The sequence below is a fragment of the Sander lucioperca genome, chromosome 8, assembly GCF_008315115.2.
Source record: "Sander lucioperca isolate FBNREF2018 chromosome 8, SLUC_FBN_1.2, whole genome shotgun sequence".
In the NCBI taxonomy this organism is placed as follows: domain Eukaryota; kingdom Metazoa; phylum Chordata; class Actinopteri; order Perciformes; family Percidae; genus Sander; species Sander lucioperca.
In genome coordinates this window covers 41,303,848-41,326,347 of record NC_050180.1, presented here as the reverse complement: position 1 = coordinate 41,326,347, position 22,500 = coordinate 41,303,848, and the positions used below count along the sequence as shown (strand labels likewise).

Here is a 22,500-nt window from a genome sequence, read left to right as displayed (position 1 = left end):
AACTCCTTTTTTCAACTCATGAACTAAAAACTGTTCAAAAATATATTTTACCGGCTACGAAAAAAAGGATCCAAGTTGTAATAAAGAGGACTTCTCCTTAAAAGGGCTGTTTGGGAGAACTGCCATCTATCTGCTGCTGCCAGCTGGCTACAACTTTTCAGAGTGGGGGGGGGGGGGGGTTATTCACAGGAAGCCGTCTCTGTTGATTAACCTAAAGTTTCCGTCATCCACACTAGAAAATCCACGGCGAGTTGTGAGTTGTGCAGTTGTGGGAGGGTCACATAACCCTGGTGTTGTCCTTGGGTCAAATTTTACCCGTTTTTTTTAAAGTTTTTCATATCAAATATGGGTTTCTTATAACCAAATTGCCCCAAAATAACAAGGATGCATGCATGTACGTTGCATGGAACCCATAAATCATATACAGTGGTGCTCATAAGTTTATGAACCCATGCTAAAGTTGACTAAAAAGAGGAAAGGTGCAATATGAGATCCTGCATGGTCACTTCTGTTGATGTTCCAAGTAAATTCCAATCAAAAACAGAGCAAGCTCGCCCCTCCCCCCATGTTTCCGTAACTGTCATGACTAACTGACTAACTGTCACTAACCCCCACCCCCTCCCCCAACCATCTTGTCTGTGATTGGCTGGAACGTGGTTTGTTGTATTTTGGTGCCTATCCTGTGCCTCTAGTGTTTGTTTGACGTTTACGACCCCTGTGTTGTCTCCCGAGACCTGGCTGTTTCACGGTGTGTTCAGGGACCAGGCAGCTAGCGGATCAAGGAGAGATGCCTACGATTTGAGACGAAAATGAAATCGCGCTGAAACCATGCAGGAACTCATACTGCACCTTTAAGGACACCAATTTTCTTTGTGAATGAATAATGTATCGTAAATAAATAAATGTTCTTCCTTAAAATACAGGGGGCATAAGTAAGTACACCCCTATGTTAAATTCCCATAGAGGCAGGCAGACTTTTATTTTGAAAGGCCAGTTATTTCATGGATCCAGGATACTATGCATCCTGATAAAGTTCCCTTGGCCTTTGGAATTAAAATACCCCCACATCATCACATACCCTTCACCATACCTAGAGATTGGCATGGTTTTATGTCAGTTAGCCTAATAGTTGGTTGGATTTGCACTGAGAGATGATTTTATGGAAAGTACCCCATGCTAAGTACCTCGGTTAAGGTTGCGATAAGATTTGTTTTGCTGTATTGTCGAGTTCTAACCCTACACGGAGAACTTGTTCGTATATGCGTTCACCTTTACTATTTCTCTCAAAAATGACAATCGTGTCGGTAAGTACTCCGTGTATCCTTAAATTATTTTTACAACACCAGCAAAGATCGTTTACACTCATCTTCTTCTACTTCTTCCAGCGTGCGTGCAGTCGAGTTCTGTTGACAACTATGCGTCGCTCAACATATGTCACATGCTCTGATTGGTTGTAGGTCTATCCAATTGAGTGCAGAGGCATTTTCTTTCCTAGTTCGGTTGAAACACGACCCATAATCCCAGCCCAACGGAGCAGCATCAGACTCATATTCTGACTAGAATCTGAGTATGACCACGTCAGGCTAGTAACCTGGTGCAGTTTTAAAGAAAATGTAACTTGTAATTTAAAGTGGCCATATTATGCTCATTTTTAGCTTCACAATTGTACAAAACACCATATTTTAGTTGTACTGCACATTGCTGCAGCTCCTCTTTTCACCCTGTGTTCAGGTCTCTGTTTTAGCTACAGAGTGAGACCTCTCACTGCTGTTAACATCTTTGTTGGCAGTCGCACATGCTCAATAGCTAGGTAAGCTCACAATTGCTAGCTAGCTGTTTCTCCAACTTCAGTAGTACAAGGCAGGATTAGCTGGGAGACTTCTTCTAAACTTCCAACTTTGTGTGGAATACCTGCAGAACAGGGACATGGAAGTAGTTCTATACAATTTATTTTGTAGATTAGGGTGAATTTGTGTGTGTTGTAGCAGTGTTTTGCCATTGAGAACGAGCTAGCATGCTAGCGCTAGCATGCTAACGGTTAGCCCCCTCGTCTCGGCTAGTGACGTAGAAAGCCGTGCAGATTTTGACCAGCTCACCCAGAGACTGAAGGCAGGACACATTCAGAAACCGTATCTCACTCTAAACAGCATGGATGGATTTTTTTTTCAAAGTTTGTATGTGTGTGGAAGCACCAGAGACACAAAATAACTCCCCAAATCCCAGAAAAAGTGATTTTTTTCATAATATGGGCCCTTTAATAGTAAGTGTTTTCAAAGTTGTAGTTGTTAGAAACACTCTCTTACCCTGCCAGTAGAAGCTGCCAGGTCCTCCCACCACCACTCTGTTGCTCTTCTGAAATCACAAAAACAAAGAAAGAGACTCTCACTTGTTCTTCTGCCCCTTAGGTCGGTGGTAGAGGAAGTATTCAGATCCTCTGATTCCCGTTAAAGGACTACTACCACTCTGTCACAAGTACAAATAAAAGGCAGAAGTTTTTTTCGGGGTTTCTACCTTGAGGAAGTCGACACTAAAGCCGGCCTGGCAGAAGCCCTGCCCCTCAGGAGAGTTAGCGCCTGGACACGGGAAGAAAACATATAACAATATATCATAAAGAGAAGAGAAGTTATTAATATATGATGGCAGACATTCAGTGTTCCTGCTTGGAGGTTTATTGCACGTTATCTCTAATGGAAGACAGACAGACGGAGGAAAAGAACGGACTTGATCTGCAGGGCGAGTACTCGACCACGGTCGCTCCTTTCTTCAGGTAACACGTTCCCACCGGCTCTCGCTCAGACACGCCGAAGGTCGACCACTGATACAGCGGAGCACAGGCCTGGAAACACACACACACAGAGACACACACACACACACACACAGACACACCACACACACACGGACGCACACAGACACACACACACACACACACACCACACACACGGACGCACACAGACACACACACACACACAAACAAATAAGATGAGAAAAAAATGTAAATAAAAAAGGGTAATTCAAGTCCAAATTAAAAGGCAAGCATTATTATACTTCAGAACAACAGTGTCAGTGTGTGTGTGTGTGTGTGTGTGTGTGTGTGTGTGTGTGTGTGTGTCTCTCTCTCTCTCTCACCAGGATGTGTTCTCCATCAGATCGTACCGAGGCACCGAACCACTGCTTGGATTTAAACTCCATCTGAGCTCCTTGGCCATTCTTCCTGTCATCTGCAAAGAGACAGAGACGGTAGAATTATGAATTAATTAAACATCTTAAACCCCATACGCCTATTGCTGCAATTATAAGGTCTGTTTGAATAATCTTGGTAACATAATAAAAGCAACACTCATGAGATTTAATGTATGTAGAGGTGAACACCTCAGTATATACGTTACTGGGTCAGAGGAAATGAAGATGGAACAAAGCACAAATGGAGGTTTTCATTTCCGCCTAACAGAACTCTACACTTTACGAGTGACTAGCTCTCTGAGATGATGCAGAGCCAGCCCGAGGCCTCTAGGAACCAATAGCACAACCTCTGAACATGAGCTGTGAAAGGCCTGATGCTTCTGAAATGAAGCGAAGCAAAGATAGAGAGGTTTTAGTAGAGGCATGTTATTGTTAGAATCATCTGTGTGTATCAGAAGGTGCTATATTAATACATTTGCCTTGCCTATGACTATGACAATGATATAACCTAAGCCAAACATTACGCCCCCTAGCTTTTGTTTCTAGTCCCCCCCCCCTCCCCTTTGTCTTGTATTGGGTCATATGTGTCTTCACGTTAATCACTTGTATTTCACTATAGACACATTTAAAAACAACAACAAACACAACAAGAACGGGCTTTTACGGTTCAAAAAGAGACACACACACACACACACACACACACACACACACACGTACTCACAAACACAAACACACACACACACACACACACACACACGTACTGACACACGTTATGACACGCACGCACGCACACGCACACACACACACACACACACACATTACATGTCATTTTAGCTGACGCTTTTATCCAAAGCGACTTACAATTGCTATATATGTCAGAGGTCACACGCCTGCACACACACGCACACGTATGACACACACACACACACACACACACACACACACACACACACACACACACACACACAGCTGAGTCTATAAATGACTGTGTGGAGCTTTGATGGTCTTCAGTCTCTAAGTCTGTGGACAGATGGACAGACACGCTGAATATTTTGAGGGATGAGTGGAAGAGAAGCAGGAGTTTAAAATGAACTCATGTTTATGTGCTATGGTGCATTTGTCTAAATTCATTTTAAAGACATTTGCAGCTCTACCGATTGTATTCTCACCCTGTAGACATCTGACGTACAGAACGAATAAACGTGTATATATATATATATATATATATTTTAAATTATAACTTATTTGGCCCACTGCGTGTTTTCCTGAGCCTGATGAAGTGATGAGAGGAACAAGTTGCTCCTGTCGGTGTTCATAAAAGATCCTTGATTATAGTGGTGTCTGCTGAGTGGACAGTTTCTACCACAAACTCTCTCTCTGTCTCTGTTTTAAAGTAAATGACTTACTCGAGGACACACATTAAGTCATTTGAGGGCATGAGTTACCAATTCAAGAGAACGTCTGGTTTCAGGGGATAGTTTGAGTTTCAGACACCAAATCTCTTCAGAAGATGTGACAGTTAACCCTTGTGTGGTCTTCCCACCGACCATGTCTTCTTGGGTCAAAAACACTTTTTTTCGATGACTTTGACACTTTTGTCGTTTTTTCCCAACGTTTGACACATTTTTTCACCTTCACTACCACTAACACCAACCTTCTAACCACTATAGTGTCTTATTTTTGGAATCCCTGGTCAATAAACCTCATGTATATGAAATTATACCTAATTTTTCAGCTAAAAAAGCTGAAATTAGGAATAATTTTGACTAATATTAGAGGAACGTATGTTGATGGATAATCACAGACTGGTGTACAGTATGTCAAAGTTTAGTCAGGATACCGTTTAAACCATTTACATTATTTTTCAAATGCTATAAAATTGAAGAAAACACTCAAAATGTAATTAAAGTATAGTTATCATTAATTGTACTTGCGGAGAGCGTTGCATGGAACCGTCCATGTTATTTTTGGGTAATATGGTTCAAAAGAAACCCATATTTCTGATATAGAGATTTTGAAAACGGGTCAAATCTGAATTTTCGATGCAGCGGCCTGCATCGAAAAGTTGAGACCGATTCAACTTTTGGAGAAACGCAACCCGACGTCATTTGAGCGTGGATCAGACTTGTGGGTGTGTTTTGAGGCGGAGTGAGAGTCCCGTACAGGAAACAGGAAACATCACTGCCTCTATCTCTGCCACGAGAAAGTTTTAAAACACCAAACACAAGCTCTGAACTGCCCGGGAGTTTGGGGAACAGCTGACTGTTTCCTCAGTCCCTCCGTCTCTTTACTTTCTCCGGGAAATGACGCTGCCTTTAAATGCGCTCGGAAATGTCGAGATCTATAAACCATCTGACCGAAAACAGTAACTGTGAAATATAGTCGTCTTGTGCTACAGTTGGGGGTTAAAGAACACAACAGGACAGCAACACAAATTTGGAGACACTCCCAACACCGCACAACCCTGCAGAGAATCCCTGGATCTCTGGTATGAACGCGCCCTCAGAGACAGACACACATCCACACAGACCACAGAGTACATATACTGCCGTGTATAAACACTGTTTGTATGTGTAGTTATAAAGAGACAGCCAGCAGCTCTCAGTCTGCAGCCAGCTGGCTGAAGTTACGCTGTGTTCAAAGGCCAACCGAGCACTGAGTGCCTGCTGAAATGAAAGCAGCAGCCCCACACAAATCAGACACAATAAGGAGATAAGAAGCAGATACATAGCTAAGCCTGGTCGGGGGTGTTACAGCAGACAGTGAGTTTTATGTTTGGGGAGTTCCCATCAGGTTGGGAAACTCCGGCCTGATGACATACGGTGTGGCTGCAGGATTCTGGTACCCATCGCACATTGTGGGTGAAGAACAAACAGGGTTTAGTTTGCCCACATTTGGGCAATGGATTGGATGTTTAATCCCCGACCTGTAATTATGTTGCTCATGATGCCGGCCAGACATGATGCCAAGTGTTTGTGCCAGCTCGTTACCATCTCGACAGACTCTTTGTGTCTTTGTTTTTGGTTTGTCGACTTAAATCCTAAATTACCAAAGAAATGAGTTCAGGTCCACAATAACATGACAGGAAACACATCAAGCTACGAGTGTTTAATTAATCAGAGCTCCAACTAACGACTACCGTCATTATTAATGAATCTGCAAAATGAAATACCGACATCAGAGGCCTTGTCCACACAAACACTGTCAAACTGTCCTGCCGACACGGTAGATGAGCTGACACATCCCAAACTTTTATTTAAACTGAATAAATTAAGTCACGACTCAATGACTGTTTGGGAACCACTTATTGGGAGCGGTAGGCTAGATGGAGCCGGTTACCTCCAGGATCTGTGCTAAGCTAGGCTAGATGGAGCCGGTTACCTCCAGGATCTGTGCTAAGCTAGGCTAGATGGAGCCGGTTACCTCCAGGATCTGTGCTAAGCTAGGCTAGATGGAGCCGGTTACCTCCAGGATCTGTGCTAAGCTAGGCTGGATGGAGCCGGTTACCTCCAGGATCTGTGCTAAGCTAGGCTAGATGGAGCCGGTTACCTCCAGGATCTGTGCTAAGCTAGGCTAGATGGAGCCGGTTACCTCCAGGATCTGTGCTAAGCTAGGCTAGCGGTGGGTGGTTCAGACAGAGTTACGACACGCACGGAGATGAGAAGGGTATGTATGGACTTATCTAACTCTGGGGGATACGGGGAATAAGACAAAGTCCCAATAAGTCGGCGTGTTCCTTTAACAGACACAAAATGCAATTAAAATGTCTGTGCAACATGAACAGGGCCCTTAACCTGACAACAAGATGCGTTTTCAACTCAGACGCTGTGAAGAAGCCGTTTAAATTCAAGGCCATGCTTTCGCGACGAAAACATCCCCCTCAAACGTTATATTTTACTCCAAGCTTCTTCCCTTGTGAACACCGCCGATCTTCACTCTTCACACACTACGCTCCGATCTGCACACTACTGTTTACCATTTCCTGCTACAACTGAATTCCCACGGGACAGCTAGCCTTCAGTAACACCACAGGCATCATTTGGACCGTTTCCATGTAGTTACATAGGCACTGATATGGTCATAACTACAGTGCTCAATGACCTATTTTTGAGGGGGAAATAAACGTCCAAGTTTTCGTCGCGAAGGCATAACCTTATATATATATATATATATATATATATATATATATATATATCCCTAACGCGTTATTATGGATCCCATGTAACTTGTAGGCAAGGCCCGCCCTATTAAGCAGCTCGATTGGTTGGGGTTAGGCGTTGACATTGAGTGATTAAGGTTAGGATAGCCGATTGGTCAGGGGATGGGACCTGAACTAATCGGGTTACGTTACCTTGCGTAAGCATAGACACCTGGCCAATAGTAGCGTGTGAATGCTGTTGAAAGGCGGGTCTTGCCTAGAAGTTGCGTGAGTTCCATAATAACGCATCCCTAATGGAATATTTCATTACTACAATATATACGCCATGGTTGTTTTGACGTCAGCTTCCTTCCTCTCGTTGTTTCACGCTATGTGTGTGTGTGTGTGTGTGTGTGTGTGTGTGTCTGTGTGTGTGTGTGTGTGTGTGTGTGTGTGTGTGTGTGTGTGTGTGAGTGTGTGTCTGTGTGTGTGTCTGTGTGTGTGTGTGTGTGTGTGTGTGTGTGTGTGTGTGTGTGTGTGTATGTGTGTGTGTGTGTGTGTGTGTGTGTGTGTGTGAGTGGGCGTGTGTGTGTGTGTGTGTGTGTGTGTGTGTGTGTGTATGTCTGTGTGTGTGTGTGTGTGTGTCTGTGTATGTCTGTGTGTGTGTGTGTGTGTGTGTGTGTGTGTGTGTGTGTGTGTGTGTCTGTGTATGTCTGTGTGTGTGTGTGTGTGTGTGTGTGTGTGTGTGTGTCTGTGTGTGTCCGTGTGTTTTTGTGTGTGTGTGTGAGTGGGTGTGTCTGTGTGTGAGTGGGTGTTTCTGTGTGTGTGTGTGTGTGTGTGTGTATGTGTGTGTCTTTGTGTGTCTGTGTGTCTTTGTGTGTGTGTGTGTGTGTGTGTGTGTGTGTGTGTGTATGTTTGTCTGTGTGTGTCTTCAGCTCGTGTTGTGTCTTAACACTCTCCAGAACAACAACAACAACAACAACAACAACAACAACAACGCGTGAAATGGATTTTGCGTAGCTCAAAACGGACTCACTCCGTTCAGCTCCGTTGTTTTGGGAAAGAAAGTGCTGTCTTAGTCTAGACGGAGGGCTAAAACTGAGAAAAAACCTTGTTAAACCAGCTTAATGCGGACGTACTCTGGAAATAGAGGGTCCGAGTCATATTCATATCTTTCTATTCTCACTCACTTCCTGTTCCAAGCTGCCCAATAAAGCACAAAGATATATTTCTGGACGAGTCACACCTCTGGAAGAAAAATCCAGCAGGATCAAAAGCAAATGGTGTATCATGGTTAGAAAGAGCACAAAAGGTGGGACTAACACGCTGAGTCACAGTCATAACACACATTCCAGTTAATTCTGTTCTCTGGTCCGGTAAAGCTCTGGCCAGCAAATCACCAAGGTTAGATCAACAACAAAGGCCTCTATTGTGTGAGGACACACACACACACACACTCACACACACACACACACACACAGACTCACACACACACACACAGACTCACACACACACACACACACACACAGACTCACACACACACACACACAGACTCACACACACACACACACACACACACACACACACAGAGAGACTTACTCACACACACAGACTCACTCTCACACACACACACACACACACACACACACAGACACACACACACAGACACACACACACAGACTGACACACACACACACACTCTCTCACAGACTCACACACACACAGACACACACACACACACACACAGAGACTTACTCACACACACAGACTCACTCTCACACACACACACACACACACACACACACACACACACACACAGACTGACACACACACACTCTCTCTCACACACACACACACACACACACACACACACACACACACAGACTCACACACACAGACACGCAAACACACACACACACACTCACACACAGAGACTTACTCACACACACACACAGACTCACTCTCACACACACACACACACACAGACTCACACACACACAGACACACACACACACACACACACAGACTCACACACACAGACACGCAAACACACACACACACACTCACACACAGAGACTTACTCACACACACACACAGACTCACTCTCACACACACACACACACACACAGACTCACACACACACAGACACACACACACACACACACACAGACTCACACACACAGACACGCAAACACACACACACTTACACACCCACACAGACTCACTCTCACACACACACACACACACACACACAGACTCTCTCTCTCACAAACACACACACACACACACACACACAGACTCTCTCTCTCTCACACACACACACGCCCACACACACACACAGACACACATGCACACACACACACAGACACACACACGCACAGACTCTCACACACACACACACACACACACAGACTCTCTCTCTCTCACACACACACACACACACACACACACACACACACACACACACACACACACACACACACACACACCAACATAACTAGGCCGCCGCTCACTAACAGATTAACAGCCAGAGGCAACAACATCAGTGTTCAGTTTCTATCCGTCGAAGGATCTTCAGCAGGGCAGATGCGTGTCGATCCTGAGAAGTAAACATTGTGTTGTACACACTTCAGGAGATGTATTAAGGCTGCGTGAGACTAATTCTCCTTTTATGGACACAACAGGCCTGAACAGCACTGAGCATGAACGCGCTCTATAGGTATTGGCTGTTAGTGGAGCTAGAGACCGGGGTTCATGTCCCGTTGACAGATAACAGGAACAAACGGAGCTCCGTCACGTTCTGTGTCACCATGGTAACCTTCGGGAAGTGAAGTCACGTCTGATTTGAACCCAAACCTCCATCTTTTTCTACACGTTAACTATGGCTGTGTCTCAAAGCGCCTACTTGCACAGATAACGCAAAAAGTCAGAGCACTGAAAGTACCAGGATGACCCCCTAAAAACGGTCAAAAAGTTCAGTGTGGAACGATGGACCCTACGCGACACTAAACAGGCGTCATCTTCACTTCAAAGCGGAAAGGGGAGGGACCAGGGACGTCAACCGGTAGCTGATTGGACGAACGCGTCACATGGGTCTGGCTGCTCCCAAATTTAAAAACCGACCATAATAGCGGCTCGTTCAGAATACGATCTCGCGTTTTACGAAAGTAGTTCAGCGAAATGTGTTTCTGAAAACATTTTAAGCGAGAAATAGGCCGTGCAGTTGCTAAAATCTGTCCGTTTTTTTTGATCGACAAAGGTCAGTTTAAAAGATTTTCGTCAGATTTTGAGAGGCGGTGAGCAGAGCGCTACTCATTTGCATACAGGAAAAGCCCCGTATTTTAGGCGGGCTGGAAAAATCGCGTTAACATGTTTTGCGTTTGTCTCGTTCATCACGCTCATCACAACATTAAGTGTTCCTTTTGGGACAATAATAACCATCGGAAGTGGGCACTACGGCAGGAAGTGCTCAGTACACGTTAGTCAGTCCTTCCAGAAAAATGTGGAGTTTTTTTGTGATTGTTGCGGACAAAAATCCTTGATTATGCGGCACGTTTTCTTAAAAAAATGTGATGGAATATGCGGGATATTTATGCAATTTTATGCGATGAAATTGCGGGAACTTGCAAAATCTGCGGTTCCATCGTGGCTTCATCGCGGGGTTTGCAGCTTTTCGATGATGTTCACGTCGCGTAATTACGTCACTTCATAACGTTCCCATGGCAACAGGGGAAAATGGCTGCTCTTGTGTGAAGTAAACGCAACATTTTTCAACTTTCTGCTAAGATATATGGGACTTTCTTGCAACGATTATGAAATCATGCAAGCCCCACATTTCTTGCGCGGAAATCGGCAATTTATCCGGCGAAAGTGCGGCGTATTTGAAAAAAAATTGCAGCCCCCACATAAATATGCAGACTTTGGCTGATTATTCACTGAATTATGCGATCGCATAATCGCGTTTTTCTGGAGGGACTGACTAGCAGTGTTCTGATGGAAGTATGCGGAATGGGACGCAGCCTATGTTTGAGAAACATTTTGTCCACCAGAGAGCAGGCTGTTTTTTACACCAAAAATGTGATTGCTTGATAGCACAAACTCTCAAAAGTCGCACAATAACACAAACTAAGCGATGGAGGCAGCGGTAGAGCAGCAACTCCCATGTTCTGCGAGGTAAAATGTCAAAGGAGTCTGGTGGCTTTAAAGGTGCCCTGCCACACAAAACCGTTTTTATTTGTATTTTTTTTAAATCTGTTGTTAGGTCCACATGTGTTTGTGTTATGTGGTGAATGTGAAAATGAACTGCTACCTCCTCTGTCAGCTCTAGCCACTGACAAGAAATAAGCGGAGACATCAGGCCAATTCCAAAAGCTGGTCAGTCTGACATCATGTTGCCTGAGCTTATTACTATTCATGAGCTCGCCCAGTTGCGCTGGGTAAAGGACGCTGATAGCCAGGCTCTCATTGGCTAGCTGCTAGCCAATCGGAGTCAAGCAGTTTGAATATTCGTATATATATATATATATATATATATATATATATATATATATATATATATATATATATATCGTTGAATATTAATGAGAACTGGCACAAATCTGTCTGCAGGCTTTCTATAGCACGCTAGAATGGCTTGACAAAGGTAACCAAGGCATTTTTTCCACAAAAAAATGTTACAGAGTCCATGGTAGAACTTCAGACATTACCACAAAGTAATGAAATACGTGTGGCAGGGCACCTTTAAAGAGAGCAGAGATAACAGCTTCAGTTCCCCGTCGTAAAGACCTGTCTGACAGCAAGGTAAAGCTCTGACAATATTCTAAAATAATGTCCACTTAAAGGACTGGCCACTTCTCTAAACTGGGGTGCGTGCCGACCGCCACACTGACTATGGAGACAAACACACTGAACAAACATCTCAACTGTCCCTGTAAAATGAGTTTAAACCTAAAACCAAAAGTAATTGGCTTTAAATTAATCAGCGACGTAAGAGAAAACAGTCTTCTTTCTTTTAACCATCACATTTTTAGCTTAAAGACCAATAACGTGAAAAAACGGCAATGCATAAAAGTAATGAGGTCATGGTGTGTGTGTCTGTGTGTGTGTGTGTAGGGGGACAGGGCCTCGCTGTGTAAGAGGGTGGCGTGTTTGTTGCTTCCTATTTTCATGGCTGAAGTCTCCCACAGAATACCAAGCACACACACTACACACTACACACTAAACACGTCACACACACACACACACCCCATTACTACATTACTCAAGAGGACCGGTTGGGTGTTTAATATAATTCAGTAAAACAGGAACGTGATGCATTTCTTTCACTTCGTCTTCATGCAGTACCATGCAGAAGGAAGTGCTGCTTGTATATTTGTCCCTTTGGGGGGGGATGAGGGCACTGATCACTTGTTGCTGCATGAACCGAGTTTCCCCCGAGGGCAGACTCTAAGTTACATCACATCACATTACTCTCTGCACTAACAGCTGGCTTGGTTCCACTTCCCTCTGCCTGTTTCTCTTTTTTTACTGAGACTTTAGTCTGTTTTTGTGCACGAGACCCAAGCCTCTTAAAGAAGCTGGCAGAGAAGTGATTTAAGAGGCGGGTTGTGAAAGCTGTAAGTCATGGAGTTTAGTCCTCGGCGGCTTGGAGCGGCTGCGGCCTTTCAGGCGAGGATCAGAGGAAAGAACACCTTTCATACAGTCTGATTGTCAGAGGTAAATCTTTATCGTGAGGCAATGCTGTCCGCACCCAACGAGACGCTGATAAACCAGCAATAAACACTCAACTGACTGTGCTCTCTATTTACTACCATGTACTGTAGGGCTGTGGCGGCTTGTGTATTCGTGCTGAACCTAGCGATCACAGAAACAATCAAGGAAAACAAGGATTTTGCACATTAGGTTTTGCATGTAAACTCTTATTTTGTCTTGTGTTCTGACGGGGAATTCAAAAAGTTTGAACAGAGAGAGAGACAGAGAGGGAGAGAGAGGGAGAGAGGGAGAGAGAGAGAGAGAGAGAGAGAGAGAGAGAGAGAGAGACAGAGACAGAGAGAGAGACAGAGAGAGGATAAGACTGGAAACAAACTGTGGTTATACGGACCACGGGAAGTATTTTTTTACAGCCCAACGGCTTCTAACACATTAATGTCTCACTAGCACGTATCAGAGAGTCAATCAGCTGCTCGTGCACGTGCCTTTATCTTACATGCACGGCTTGTTTTTGTCTGTTGTGTCTTCTTGTCACACAGGAAACAGACTGAAATGTCAGTAACACTTCAGAAATATCAGAAAAAAACAACATTTCCAGGCTAAAAATTAAACATGTTCCATGTAGTTCTCCTAAATGTTCATTTAAAGCCCCTAAAAAAAAGTAGGTTTTCTCCGTGACTCTTGTTATTTATGACTAAACAATTTAACCAATTAAATTTGGAAACCTTGAAATGTATGGCGTTATATGTGTGCCTCATTCCTGAGTGAGTAACTGTATGTTTTGAGCACAGAGAACTGTATTTTGCGAGCGCCTAAAATTACGTTTTGGAACAGGAATTAGCACTCGCAAAAAAATTATTTTGTTTGAGCAAACAAAAACCTGTTCCGTGCTCAATAAATGTATTTGCATTAGGGGTGTGCAAAAAAAAAAAAAAAAAATTCGATTCACATTCGAATCGCGATTCAAGCTCTTTTTAAAATTGTATGTCTACTGCAATCACATGGGAAAAGTAACTTCATTTACATACTGTGAATCGTTTTTGAATTGAAAATCGATTTTCAATCGAATCTTGAGCATGAAAAATGGTAGACGCTGCTGCGCTCCGGTCGTGTCTCCCTCGCTCTCAACTTTTTCACTCGGCTCGACTCTTTGACACGGAACAGGTTTTTGCTTGCTCAAAACAAAATCTTTTTTTTTTGCGAGTTTTAATTCCTGTTCAAAATGTAATGTAATGTGCTTGCAAAATATAGTTCTCTGTACACAAAAACATACAGTTACTCGCTCAGGAATGAGGCACAAATGTAACGCCATAGAAGACAGCATGATGGAAACTTTGTGATGACTCAGGGTTCAAGCTAAGGGTTTTTTAACTTGCCCGTAGTCAATTTTTACTGGCCTACAAAAAGTCCAGAGGAAAAACGTCAAAAAAACCCGGCAAAAAAAGCGTTGGGGGGAAAAATTACGTCAAAAAAGTGTATGTACGGTAACGGGACGCAGGAGCTGTTTACCCACAAGTTATTGTGAACAAACACTGTGATTGGGTTTATAAAAGACTCACGGTGGGAACCATGAACGTCAAAAAACGACAACTTTAAACAGACTAATGTAGAACAGACACATCCAACGGTTGCTATAGAGCAGCCATGTATTTATTGTTTATTCTCATTCTTATATATTATGTTTAACTCAAAAAAAAATGTTGAAAAAAATGCATCATAGTCAATCTAACTAAAAAAACAGATTCCTGGACTATGATGAAAAGCATCAAGCGGCAACTCAAGTATTGATTGGCCCACAGCACATTCAGATCAAATTATCTTTGATACGATGGCGCCCAAACGGGCAACTGGGTTGTTCCCCGGCTGGTCTATATCCACGACGTTCCACTTTAGGGATTGCTCCGGTGCCGCAGGAAATTCCGTCTGATGTCCATCATTTCTGATGTCCGTCCTGTTCCTCTGTCTTTGTGTTGGTGTTCTAACCTCTGGTGGATTTGTGAGGACTATGGTTAACTGCTCCTCAGATCTCTGCAGGGTAAATCCAGACAGCTTAGCTAGTTTTCTGTTGCACGACTAAAAACTACTTCTGAACGCCCGCATGTTCCACCGAAACAAGTTCCTTCCAGAGGCTATTTAGCAGAGGCGCCGTGGCTCCGTCCGGAGCTTAGCGCCGCCCAAGAAGATTGTGATTGGTTTAAAGAAATCACACATGTCCAGACCGGTCCAGAGTTCTGAGTTAGGAATCCAACAATTCCCAAGTCAGAAAAAAACAAGTCCTGAGGCTACATTTACAATTATGCCTAACAGTGAAAGAATAATGGAAAGGGTTTCCAACCCAGCTAGTGACAATAACAATAAAGACTCTATTCTATTCTCTCTTTTAGAGAGAATAGAATATCTCTTTTTTTTTTTCTTCCCACAATGTGAAACAACAAAGAGCACTTAAATGATCTTCGCTGTTTGTTTCAAGTTCAGACAGAAACGGGGTCCACACGCCTGCTGTTTCGCCCCCACACATTCCTGAATGTGTCCCGACACGAGATAACAGCAGCTGTCTGAGCTGAACCTTCATTACTCCTTCAGTGATAACGCTGCTCCTGCAGACTGGGAGCGCTTTCAGAGAGACAAATCACCAAGTGGCTCTCACTAACTGACCTATTACCGTAGTTACTCCGTGTTTGCAATCTTAACCCTTGAGTTGTCCTCCTGGCTCAAATGTAAGCCTTTTTTTAGACACTGTTTTTTATGTTTTTGTTGCTTTTTTCAACATTTTGCGTGCTTTTTCTGACGTTTTTGTCGCTTATTTTGACCTTTTTGGAATTCATGATCAATGAACCTCATTTATATGAAATTATCTACCTTACAGTGTGTGTGTGTGTGTGTGTGTGTGTGTGTGTGTGTGTGTGCTTGTTTTACTATATTCGTGGGGTCCAAAAACCGGGAAGTACAGTATACTTGTGGGGTCTTCACAGCTTTGTGGGGCCCAAAATGCTGGACCCCACAAGGTTAAAGGGCTGTTTGAGGGTTAAGACCTGGTTTTAGGATTAGGGTTAGAATTAGGTTATGGTTAGGGTGAGGGTAAGGGTTAAGGTTAGGCATTTAGTGGTGATGGTTAAGGTTAGGGTAAGGGGCTAGGGAATGCATTATGTCAATGACGGTCCCCACAAAGATAGTGCCACAAACCTGTGTGTATGTGTGTGTCTGTGTGTGTGCGTTACTCATTTTGACTAATATTTAAGATCAGTCATGTTGTTGGCTAATAACAGATATGTCATAGTTTAGTCAGGATAATGCTATAAAATTAAATAAAACAAGCCCATATCAGTGATCTGATCCTTAATTTCAGTTGCAAAGAGCATTTTATGGAACCATCCATGTTATTTTTGGGTAATTTGGTTGAAAGAAACCCATATTTCTGATATCGAAACTTTGAAAACGGGTCAAATTTAACCCGAGGACAACAGGAGGGTTAAAGTTTTCATCTTCTAGTTATAATATTTATTATGCTAATAATATAATATTGCCGCCGAAGCTTCAAATAATCCGAGTACTGAAGCCTTGAAGCTTTATTAATGGTATTCGGTACAGCCCTAGAAGGGCGTTTTATCCTGAGGGTGCCATCCCTAAAATGTGAACCATAACCAGTGTTTCCTCCATGTTGATTTTGTAGTGGCGGCCCGCCATGGCAAAATTTCTGCCGCCACGGTATCAGAAATAGGGCAGACGCACAATGTAGTCGCGGTTGCCTTTTAAATGATCCTCCCGACATAATACACCCCCCATTGGCTGCCGCTCACACTGTAATTTAACAACAAGTAGAACTATTCAGAGGTTATTGGACCCGTCCAGTTTAACAACAAGTAGAACTATTCAGAGGTTATTGGACCTGTCCAGTTTAACAACAAGTAGAACTAATCAGAGGTTATTGGACCCGTCCAGTTTAACAACAAGTAGAACTATTCAGAGGTTATTGGACCCGTCCAGTTTAACAAGTAGAACTATTCAGAGGTTATTGGACCCGTCCAGTTTAACAACAAGTAGAACTATTCAGAGGTTACTGGGCCCGTCCGGTTTAACAAGTAGAACTATTCGGAGGTTATTGGGCCCGTCCACTTTAACAACAAGTAGAACTATTCAGAGGTTATTGGACCCGTCCACTTTAACAACAAGTAGAACTATTCAGAGGTTATTGGACCCGTCCAGTTTAACAAGTAGAACTATTCAGAGGTTATTGGACCCGTCCACTTTAACAACAAGTAGAACTATTCAGAGGTTATTGGACTCATCCAGTTTAACAAGTAGAACTATTCAGAGGTTATTGGACCCATCCAGTTTAACAACAAGTAGAACTATTCAGAGGTTATTGGACCCATCCAGTTTAACAACTAGTAGAACTATTCAGAGGTTATTGGACCCGTCCAGTTTAACAAGTAGAACTATTCAGAGGTTATTGGACCCGTCCAGTTTAACAACAAGTAGAACTATTCAGAGGTTATTGGACCCGTCCACTTTAACAACAAGTAGAACTATTCAGAGGTTATTGGACCCGTCCAGTTTAACAACAAGTAGAACTATTCAGAGGTTATTGGGCCCGTCCAGTTTAACAACAAGTAGAACTATTCGGAGGTTATTGGACCCGTCCAGTTTAACAACAAGTAGAACTATTCAGAGGTTATTGGGCCCGTCCAGTTTAACAACAAGTAGAACTATTCAGAGGTTATTGGACCCATCCAGTTTAACAACAAGTAGAACTATTCAGAGGTTATTGGGCCCGTCCAGTTTAACAACAAGTAGAACTATTTAGAGGTTATTGGACCCGTCCAGTTTAACAAGTAGAACTATTCAGAGGTTATTGGACCCGTCCAGTTTAACAACAAGTAGAACTATTCAGAGGTTATTGGACCCGTCCACTTTAACAACAAGTAGAACTATTCAGAGGTTATTGGGCCCGTCCAGTTTAACAACAAGTAGAACTATTCGGAGGTTATTGGACCCGTCCAGTTTAACAACAAGTAGAACTATTCAGAGGTTATTGGGCCCGTCCAGTTTAACAACAAGTAGAACTATTCAGAGGTTATTGGGCCCGTCCAGTTTAACAACAAGTAGAACTATTCAGAGGTTATTGGACCCATCCAGTTTAACAACAAGTAGAACTATTCAGAGGTTATTGGACCCGTCCACTTTAACAACAAGTAGAACTATTCAGAGGTTATTGGACTCATCCAGTTTAACAAGTAGAACTATTCAGAGGTTATTGGACCCATCCAGTTTAACAACAAGTAGAACTATTCAGAGGTTATTGGACCCATCCAGTTTAACAACTAGTAGAACTATTCAGAGGTTATTGGACCCGTCCAGTTTAACAAGTAGAACTATTCAGAGGTTATTGGACCCGTCCAGTTTAACAACAAGTAGAACTATTCAGAGGTTATTGGACCAGTCCACTTTAACAACAAGTAGAACTATTCAGAGGTTATTGGGCCCGTCCAGTTTAACAACAAGTAGAACTATTTAGAGGTTATTGGACCCGTCCAGTTTAACAATAAGTAGAACTATTCAGAGGTTATTGGGCCCGTCCAGTTTAACAACAAGTAGAACTATTTAGAGGTTATTGGACCCGTCCAGTTTAACAATAAGTAGAACTATTCAGAGGTTATTGGACCCGTCCAGTTTAACAACAAGTAGAACTATTCAGAGGTTATTGGACCCATCCAGTTTAACAACAAGTAGAACTATTCAGAGGTTATTGGGCCCGTCCAGTTTAACAACAAGTAGAACTATTTAGAGGTTATTGGACCCGTCCAGTTTAACAATAAGTAGAACTATTCAGAGGTTATTGGGCCCGTCCAGTTTAACAACAAGTAGAACTATTTAGAGGTTATTGGACCCGTCCAGTTTAACAATAAGTAGAACTATTCAGAGGTTATTGGACCCGTCCAGTTTAACAACTAGTAGAACTATTCAGAGGTTATTGGACCCGTCCACTTTAACAACAAGTAGTATTATTCAGAGGTTATTGGGCCCGTCCAGTTTAACTCCACATACTGTTGTGTTGATGGAGTTTATTGTCAAAACGTTCGCTTTCTTCCGAGTCGACTATTAAACAAAAAGCTCCACCAAAAACGGCACCGCGGTGGGTCCGTTCTGATTGGACAACGTTCAACTTGTCAGTTCTGTCAGCTCATCGTCCTGATATCAAACATCTGGAAACATTCAAACGGTGAGTGAGTCAGTGGAATATTTCATTCTATACTTTGGGTTTTGGTTTCCCAATGAAGAATTTCTTGTAAAATTCATTTTGTAAACCTGTTGTAGATGTCAAGTGCCCTATAGTTCCTCAAGAAATAGAGTTCAATCACAACTGAAAATATGCCTCACTGTGTGTGAACAGAGGTGAATAAATATATTTGTTTGCAGGGGGTTGTTGTTTAGACAGACCTGCCCCCACTGCTAAAAACAAAATCCCAAAGGAAACACTGATAACGGAGAGTTTTTGGTACCTGAGCTGTCGAACAGCAGCTGCTGGCAGGCGGAGGAGCTCTTCCAGGGACAGCTGTAAACGGCGCCTCTCTCCACAACGGTGCCGGTAGACGAGGCGTTCGCCCGCGGCGCTCCGACCAGAACATCGGAGCTGAGGAAGGAGAGGGGAGAGTTACAGTTTACACTCTTTGGTCTGAAAATAAAGGCAGGGTTTCCCCTCGGAGACTTAATGCCGTTTCATGCTTCGTGCGTTCAGCGCGGCCGGGGCGCTGCGGGCGGCCACCAACCGTCCGGTCTTTCATATTGATTCTGATTCTTCTCTCCTGTAGCCAATCACTGCAACGCGGTCTATGCGACGGCGTCCACACCGTTACTAAATCTTGGAGACGCGGCTCGGCGGTCAGCTCCTCGGCCCACAAAGCATCAAACAGCTTTTAGGTCAGAGGGTTTAGGGTCCTCCCTCAAGAAAATATCACGTCTTTCTTTCTCTCACTTTCTGTCTCTTTCCTTCTTTCTCTCCTTTCTGTCTGTTTTTTTATTAAAAAAAATGCAATTTCACATCATTATCATTATTATTATCATCACCATATCTGTGTCTAAAAAGCTAGATAATAAATCAGAAAGCTTAAATACAAGCCGTGCTAAAGAAGTCCAACTCCAATCATTGGATTATTATCATTATAACCCTTATAAGGTCTTCAGGGTGTCTAACATCAGGGACTAAATTACAACAAACATCTGGAATAAAAGGAGGTGTGGAGGAGATCATTTGTTTCCTGTACTCTATCTTTTTAAAACAGATCCTCAGCAGGAAACATGAACAGGAAAACTACGGACACACGAGTGCTACGATGACAGATAAAGCTGTTCCACTGAGACGCCGTGTCAAATGGAAATGAAAATATCAGCACTTGGGAACAAACTTTGTTCAAAAACTGCTTCAAAAACTATTAAATAAAAGCTCAGACTCCATGAAATGTCTTTCTAGGGCTCAGTTTTCCTTTAAGTTGGCACGTTTAGAGAAGAAGCTGCTTAAAAAACACCTTATATGTCCTGTTTTTACAGTTTGATGGTTACTTTTATGCACATTTCATTGTTTTTAAACACAAATGTCAGCTTAACATCTCAGCGCTGCGCTCAAGTACAAATCATGGTACTTTACTTTCTATTTTTCATATTATGGTACTTTATAAATGTGTACTCCAGTACTTCTCACAGGGAAATATACTCTTTACTGCACTATTCTGTCTTTCCTTTCTTCTTTTCCTGTCTTTCCATCTGTCTCTTACTTTCCATCTTTCTGTCTGTCTTTCTTACTTCCTGTCTATCCTTCTTTCCATCTTTCTGTCTTTCTTACTTCCTGTCTTTCCATCTTTTTTTCTATGTCTGTCTTCCTTCATTTCCATCTTTCTTTCTGTCTGTCTTTTGTATCCATCTTTCTTTCTGCCTTTCTGTCAGTCTGTCCTACGTTCTTTCTTACTGTCAATCTTTCTGTGTCTCTTTCTTACTTACTTTCTGTCTTCCTTTCTGTCCATCTTTCTTTCTGTCTTTCCTTCTTTCTATTTGTCTGTCTGTCTGTCTATCCTTTCTGTCTTTATTTCCTACTTTCTGTCTTTACTTCCTACTTTCTGTCTGTCTATCTTTCTATTTGTCTGTATTTCTGTCTGTCTGTCTATTCCTGTTCAGAGAAAAGCTCAACATGTCCCCCCTAAGCCAACACCGTCCTCGTCTTACTTCAGGTTGTTTGAGGGCTTGAAGAAGTCCACCGAGAAGCCGAAGTAGCTTCTCTCCGGACCGGAGAACACGGAGGGTTTGTCCACATCCAGGTTGAAGGAGCCGCCGCGATGGAAACCCAAACACAGCAGCACCATTAGTCCCAGAACCGTCCTGAATCCTCCCGCCTGCATGGCTGCTAATACTGAACACCTCCAAGGGTTAACCGACCAAAACAACCGAGCAAGATGCTGCAAGTGGAGCAGTGGCGTTAGCTAACCACCCACAGAGTCACTTTAAAATGATTTAAAAGCTAACAGAAGCTCTCCTCCATTACCGCAGGGCGAAACAACACAAGTGCGTCATAAACCGCCACTTCCGGGGTTACTGAAGCCGTTTGTGACCGGAGAAAAAGAGCCCAAGTTCGGTCCGGTTCTGGCCGGCGGTCCGTTTGCCTGTTTTAGCCGATGAAAGCTGGAGAAACACGGGAACAAGCACGGGGAGGGGCCGCGACTATTATGCCTAGAAGTGTGTCAAGTTACATTAAAACACTATTAGGCGTCCGGTTCATCCCCTTCAAAACAAAAGCATCAAATAATCCCCTTAAAAACAAAAGCATTAAAGACTGCTATATACAGTATATATATATATATATATATATATATATATATATATATATATATATATTATTTCAACAAAAGTAATTATATTTTGTGTTATTTTTGTTTATTTGGACAAACTTAAATATATCAGAATCTGGGTGGATTTTTAAACAGTTGTGTTAGGGCCCCCCTAGTCTCCCACTGCTCGCCGGAAAATCCGCCGGATGTCCCTCATTTTCGGCCGGATGCCCGTCCCCTTCCTCTTTCTCTGTGTTAACCTCCGGTGGATTTGTGAGGACTATGGTTAACTGCTCCTCAGATCTCTGCAGGGTAAATCCAGACAGCTAGCTAGACTATCTGTCCAATCTGAGTTTTCTGTTGCACGACTAAAACTACTTTTGAACGTCCACATGTTCCACCAAAACAAGTTCCTTCCTGAGACTATTTAGCAGAGGCACCGTGGCTCCGGCCGGCGCTTAGCACCGCCCACGATGATTGTGATTGGTTTAAAGAAATGCCAATAAACCAGAGCAGGTTGTTCTCCCATCCAGGAATGCTGTGTGGACTAGCCAGAAAGGTCTGGCAACGCAAGACTAGCCTACATTTAACCTGACAGCACATATATTATGCTTTTATTCTGAAGGTGTAAATCGGCTTCCTGTGTTTTCATAATCAACT

At 43.0% G+C, this 22,500-nt stretch overlaps 1 protein-coding gene and 1 long non-coding RNA gene across 2 annotated transcripts in view; one reads left to right on the top strand and one right to left on the bottom strand.

Annotated features, from left to right (window-relative positions):
- Nucleotides 1–21,754, bottom strand: part of itgav (integrin, alpha V) — a 48,011-nt gene extending 26,257 nt beyond the window's left edge. The window contains exons 1-6 of the mRNA XM_031295008.2: nt 21,242–21,754; nt 19,528–19,658; nt 3,127–3,218; nt 2,722–2,836; nt 2,512–2,573; nt 2,304–2,352 (exon numbers count right to left, since the gene is read on the bottom strand). Of these exons, the coding sequence (XP_031150868.2) occupies nt 2,304–2,352; nt 2,512–2,573; nt 2,722–2,836; nt 3,127–3,218; nt 19,528–19,658; nt 21,242–21,414 (622 nt within the window). The 5' untranslated portion in view covers nt 21,415–21,754. The remainder of the gene's footprint in view (nt 1–2,303; nt 2,353–2,511; nt 2,574–2,721; nt 2,837–3,126; nt 3,219–19,527; nt 19,659–21,241) is intronic.
- On the top strand, nt 5,290–14,554 carry LOC118495591. The gene is made up of 3 exons (XR_004898062.1): nt 5,290–5,668; nt 9,955–9,956; nt 14,544–14,554. It is a non-coding gene; the product is annotated as an uncharacterized LOC118495591 (long non-coding RNA).
- Nucleotides 21,755–22,500: the final 746 nt, after the last annotated feature.